Below are 5773 nucleotides of genomic sequence, written 5' to 3'. Positions count from 1 at the left end.
GCTCTGAGTCTGGCCCTGACCTGCTTTTAGACTCATTTTTTATCTTCCTCCATCTCTGATGGATCCCTTTATTTATTCCTCAAATCTGAATATTTTTTCACTCCGAGCTGGACTTTTAGGGTGGCTTTGTGTCATAATTATATATAAAAAATCAGATTATGAATTGATCTGTTTTACTCACTTGTTCCACCACCAGGACTCGTTAGAACCAGTGAAGGATGTGGTGCTTCCATGCTTTTATGAAGTGTAGCCACGGCGATAATTTTCCTTTTGTGAATGCATAGTTTGGTGACGTCTTCGTCCGCTTTAACATCTTCGGCAGTTCTCTGCTTCACAGCAGCTCCAGGATCAAAATTAAACACCTGGCAGGGGAAATTCCAGTTCAAATCACGAAATTCCAGTTCCAATTCAAGTCACCAAATTCACATCAATTCCACATTTTTTATGGAATATAATGGGATTTTTCTCTGTTCTCAACATTGCCCAAGAGATGCTTTGTCAGGATGTTTGGAAATAAAAAATAGAAKTGAATATATTTTGAATAACAGATCCTCTCCAAGAGGGGCTCAGGCAGAGAGGAGATAAATTTTATATTTTAAGTCACAACTTTGGTGGACACCACTGATTTTAGAGATGACCCAAACAGAGATTCCATCACCAGCACGGGTAGYTCATAAATATTATTGCACAGAGATCCAAAAAGCTGCTTTGCTTTACCTTGGGAAGAACAAGAGGACATTCTAGGCCACACTTGCACGTTCCATCAGTCAGCAAGTAAGTCTTCACCTGCTCCAAGCAGGATAATAAAGACCCACTGGGACTGGAAAGGAACAGAAATKATGAATATGAGCTCTTTGATCAGTCCTGATTTGTATCTGCTCACAAGGACAGTAGGTAAAATCACATTTAATATTTTATTTCCTGCTTTTACCCAAGAATTGAGATAATACTTACAAAAGAAAACCAAACCCAAACATATTTTAAAGGAAACAAAACTGTTGCMGCCAGGTCTTTCTTTTTTTTTGCACMAAGTTTGGTTTCATTCAGCTGAAAYTCTGCYCCTCTCACAGAAAATGAGAAATATGACACCGAGGAGCCGGGCCAGCGAGCTCCTGATAAACTGCACTCGGATTTCTCCAACTCCCAGCAGAAAATCATTATCTCCACATCCCAAAATAGGGCACTGGGAACTCTGTTACGGCAAAATCACTAATTCATAACATAAAAAAAAAAAAAAACCCCCAAAAAAAAACTTCTCGTGTCCCCAGCCTGTAACTCACAGATTGCTCTTTACTGTTGGGCCAACTGAACTGTTCCTCTGGAATAAACCCCTGGTTATTAATGGCAGCYGTAAATAGCCCTGATTCAAACAAAAACAACTCAAGTGGAATACTTTGGATCGGGAAAAGRCTCATGACTCAAAATTCCAAACTCTGACCAACTTTGGTACTCGGGATCCAAGACATAAACACCTCGTTGTGCACGGCTGAAGCCACATCTGCAAGCGACACTGCAAAGTTATGCTGACACTTTAAATAAGTCATTTCTTTGCCAGACATGCCCTGAAATAGTTATTTYTGGGAGAAGTGCTCAGGTTGAGTATGTGCAACAGCGACAGTTGGGAGGGTGAGGAAGATGAAAGAGARATCTAAAAATAAAGGTCTGCTGGCTGGTCAGGAAGTCCAAGCTGAAATCCTTGAGGAGCAGGGGGAAACTGCTCTTTATTTTTATTTATTTTAGTTGAATCACAATCCTGGCTGAWCCTTTTGGGTGTTCCTATCCTGACCGTGCTCAGCTTGAAGATGTAACATGGAGAATCCCAAAGTGACATTTGCTCTGGACCATCCCATCACACCCCAAATCTCTCCAGATGCTTTCTGGGATCCTTAAAAACTCCCTTTACAAGGAATTCCTGGGAATCTGCTCAGCAGTCAGCAGGCTGGTGTATTTGCATTGGCTAAAAAAGGCTCCTTTTCCTGGGATATTTTTAGAAAAAGGTGATTTTAAAGAACCTTGGTGTGCTGTTTGCCTGGGCACACACAACCAGGAGATCCTGGAATAAAAAGGGCTGTGCTGACACTCAGGGASTGTGAAGGAAGGTCAATCCACTGAATCTGTGGGATTTGGGATCCAGCATCCCTACTGCCCACACCTGCATGGTTATTTATCCACAAAAACCAGACTAATTTTAAAAAGAAATCAAGAATCAAGAATTCTTTTCCTGTTTCTGCCTTGTTTCTGGGCACAGCTGTAACAGCAAAATCCCTTTTGTGTGAACAAAGTTATTCTGTGCCACTTCTAGAACACAAAGGATGATCCACAGCTTCCTTTGGAAGAAACTGCCYCAAAATYATGGAATTCYAGACTGGTTTRGGTTGGGAAGGACCTTAAAGATGAGCTGATTCCAGCTCAAACATCCCAGGCTGCTCCAGCCTCACCTGGGATGATTTAGGCTCAGCAGTGCTGTTTTGCTAAGAAAAGCCCTGGAAGTCAACTCAGTGCTTCTCCCAGGTAATGAAAACCAGTTAATGAATGGATTTAATCTTAATTTGGATTTTAATCTGGATTTAATCTTGCTGATGGGAAAGTGCTCCTGCTTTACAGGGACACACAAACAGAGAATATTTAGCTGGGATCATCTATTCCACTTAAATCATGTCAGATCCTAATAGATCCACTCATTTTCCCTGGGATGGCTGTGGAGYCAATATTGTTTGACTTTTCTTCATCTCCACGCTGGCAGGGCTGGGGAAAGTCAATCCTGGAGGATTCAGTTGCTCTGGGGATGCTCCATGGCAGGATTGGATTATTGAATTTCCACCTTTTCCAACCAAYGTGTCCTGCTCTGTGCCCCGCACCAAACAGGAATGGAAAACCTCAAAACATCTCAGAGAAGGCAACCAGAAAATTCACCAAAAAGTAAAAAAAAAAATACACTGGAAAAATTGGAAGAGGGCAGGAATAACAAACATGGGCTTGCTCAAAGCTGCAGAAAATGTGGAAAACTCAAGAGCTGAGGAAAACAAAGTTCAAAAGCAGATGTAAAAAAAATCCCATGGTGTTCTATGTCCTGATCTCTGGATAAAGAGATTTTTGGGGGTGAAATCCAACTAATCCACAATTTTTCCTTTCCCACTGCTCGTTTTTCACCGAGGCAGAAGCTCAGGGAATTAGGGCTGTAATGAGGAATAYGAGGGGAAGGCCATGGGTATCACTGACACGGGCTGGGTTTGATTCTGCTAATTAAGAACACAAACGAGAAACCCTGGGATGCATCTGCTCCTTCATGGCRGTTCAGGGTTAAATTGGAGTGTGCTTTGGCTCATTAAGGACTTTTGTCTTGGTAAAACACAAAAAGTCGTGAAGGAGGGGTTATTTTAATCCCAGAGCAGTGGAATAAATGTAAGCAAATAACAGACAAATAATCACGTAGACTCGTGTGATGCAAACTCATTGTYCCCACATTTTACAGAGCTAACTTGGATCTTTTTTTTCAATAACATTTAATTTAGACTCTCTTTGTCTGAACACATTTATTTAATGGAAATTTCGACACATTTCTTTGTGAGTGTTTCAGGACGAAGCAAAAAAAATCCAATAAGCAGAGAAAATAAAGTATCTAAAATAAAGTACCTAAAACTTAGGATTTAGCTTCATATTCTTGTTGGTTTTTTTTCTACATGAGAAATGTGAGGGATCCATAAAAGTAACTCTTGCTGGAGAACATCAGTGATAGCAAATACAGAGCTTTTGTGTGCATTAAAAAATGGGTTTGGAGGTATTGAGTAGCCACATAAATTAATTTAGTRAAGAATTATAGAATTGAAGAATCCTGGARTGGTTTGGGYTGGGAGGGTTCTAAAGCTGATCTAAAGCCCAGGGACAGGATCCCAGGCTATTCCATGCTCCATCCATCAATTCCATCCCAACATCCCTCCTAAACCCACCCTCCTTCAKCTTCCAAGACCATCTCCCACTTGGAAAAGAACNATTTCTTGGTATTTTTGAGCAGAAAAACGAGCTGAGGCAGCAATTGATGGCACATCCTGCCCAAAGTCCACCRRGCCCCAGCCCCACCCTGGAGGTGAMCTTACCTGATGTAGAGAACTCCACTTTGGTCCACCCTCCGCTGCCAACCAACGGGAACTTGCACTGCTGGTGGCCCTCCATCCGTGTCCCCTCCGTCACACTCCTTCCCACCATTCATTTTCCTGTTTCTGGTTATGAGTCTTCAGAGATATCAACAGGAAGGTGATATCCTTTCACTACATGGCATCCTGGCCTCCCAAAGCAGGCCCTGCAGCACAGCTCGCCCCAAATCCTACAAAGTGCATTGGGAGGCTCCAGCTCAGTTTGAAACCAAGTCCTCAAAAGTGGCCATTTTGGTTAATGAGTCACTTTCCCATTATAATCCACATTAAATATGCAATGTTTAACTCCTTATATATTCATAAGGATGAACTCTATAGATAAAAATTAGTGCTTCCAACTTGGGAAAATCATAATTCAYCAATCCTTTGTTACCTGTCAGAAAGGAGAATGGGGAAAAGGAGGATTTCTAGTTCGACAGCATGATGGCTCCAAGCTTGATGAGTGCCTAAGATAACTTGTATTTCGTGAAAACTCGTCTCATTTTTACAAATGTGATCCGATACCTCCAGGTATTACACCCTTTATATGCCACATTCTGGTTGTTTGCTTTTTATTTTCCTTTCATGATCCAAATTGTCTTCTTGAGGCTCTTTCATGACTCCTCGGCTCCAATCCGACAGCCTGAAAAACACAGAGGTGGAAACATCATCAGTTCAGGGACTCAGCCAGATGTTTAGAGCTGCARCCATTCCCAGAGCTCAARAATCCAACTTTTAAATGTCGGTGGMATTGTCAAAATAAAGCTCAGAGCAAACAGAATCCCGCCAGCAAATTCTATTTATACACAGATACAACAGAGCACGACTGCTGTTAAATACTTGATGGACACTTTGGGTGAATGAAGGGATGCATTTTTCCATGGAATATTTTCACATATGTTTCTGTTCAGAACTCTCAGCAGATGACTCAATTAATGCTCTTGAAAAATTGTTTCAAAAGCTGAATGAATTTCACGTGAAGGGAGCTGATTCTAGGCGTCGGTGACACCCGTAAAAACACAAACTTCCTGTGTTTTGATGAATTAAAATAATCATCTCCTCCAAAAATTGTGCAATAAAAAGGGAAAAGCTGGCAGCAGTGACTGATCTGTGAATGGCAATGTCCCAATTGGAATATCCTCAGGAATAATCCCCCTCGTGACAGAAGTTGTGTCATTCCCCCAAAAGTTTGGTGAGAATCAACTTTTGAGGCTGGACATTTTAGACAAATGTGGAATATGTGATTTAAATAGCAAATACATCAGGAAAAAAGCAACAATCCTAAATTCAAACACAGGACAGTGCTGATGGGTGCTGCAGTAACATAATTTGGAGGTTTTATTTGGGATCAGGTGTCAATTCCGCCTTATTCCCAACACCAACATCATGCCAACACATTAAAACATAATAAACTTCACAGATCTGACTGATTTTAATAATTTTTCTTTTCTTTTTTGAAGCTAGAAATGGAACATAAAGACATTTCTGCAATAACACCACRTTACATCTATATTTAACAGTAATAACAGCTCCTTCCTTCAAGACCACTAAAGGAAGTCTACGGAGGCATAAATATAGTCCTGGAAAATGTTCCCTTAAGTACCCTCGTGCAGAACATTCTCTTCAGAAGTGCTGCTTACAAA

General features: G+C 41.1%; 1 protein-coding gene across 1 annotated transcript in view; it reads right to left on the bottom strand.

The window, feature by feature from the left end:
• MBD5 (methyl-CpG binding domain protein 5) overlaps nucleotides 1–5773 on the bottom strand; it is a 38196-nt gene that overhangs the window by 26432 nt on the left and 5991 nt on the right. The window contains exons 3-5 of the mRNA XM_057385261.1: nucleotides 4095–4773; nucleotides 718–820; nucleotides 182–362 (exon numbers count right to left, since the gene is read on the bottom strand). Of these exons, the coding sequence (XP_057241244.1) occupies nucleotides 182–362; nucleotides 718–820; nucleotides 4095–4207 (397 nt within the window). The 5' untranslated portion in view covers nucleotides 4208–4773. The remainder of the gene's footprint in view (nucleotides 1–181; nucleotides 363–717; nucleotides 821–4094; nucleotides 4774–5773) is intronic.

Source organism: Malurus melanocephalus, unplaced genomic scaffold, assembly GCF_030028575.1.
Source record: "Malurus melanocephalus ecotype Western Australia unplaced genomic scaffold, MMel_1.1 scaffold_803, whole genome shotgun sequence".
Taxonomy (NCBI): Eukaryota; Metazoa; Chordata; class Aves; order Passeriformes; family Maluridae; genus Malurus; species Malurus melanocephalus.
The sequence above is the reverse complement of the archived record's forward strand: the minus strand, read 5'-3'. Positions and strand labels throughout refer to the sequence as shown.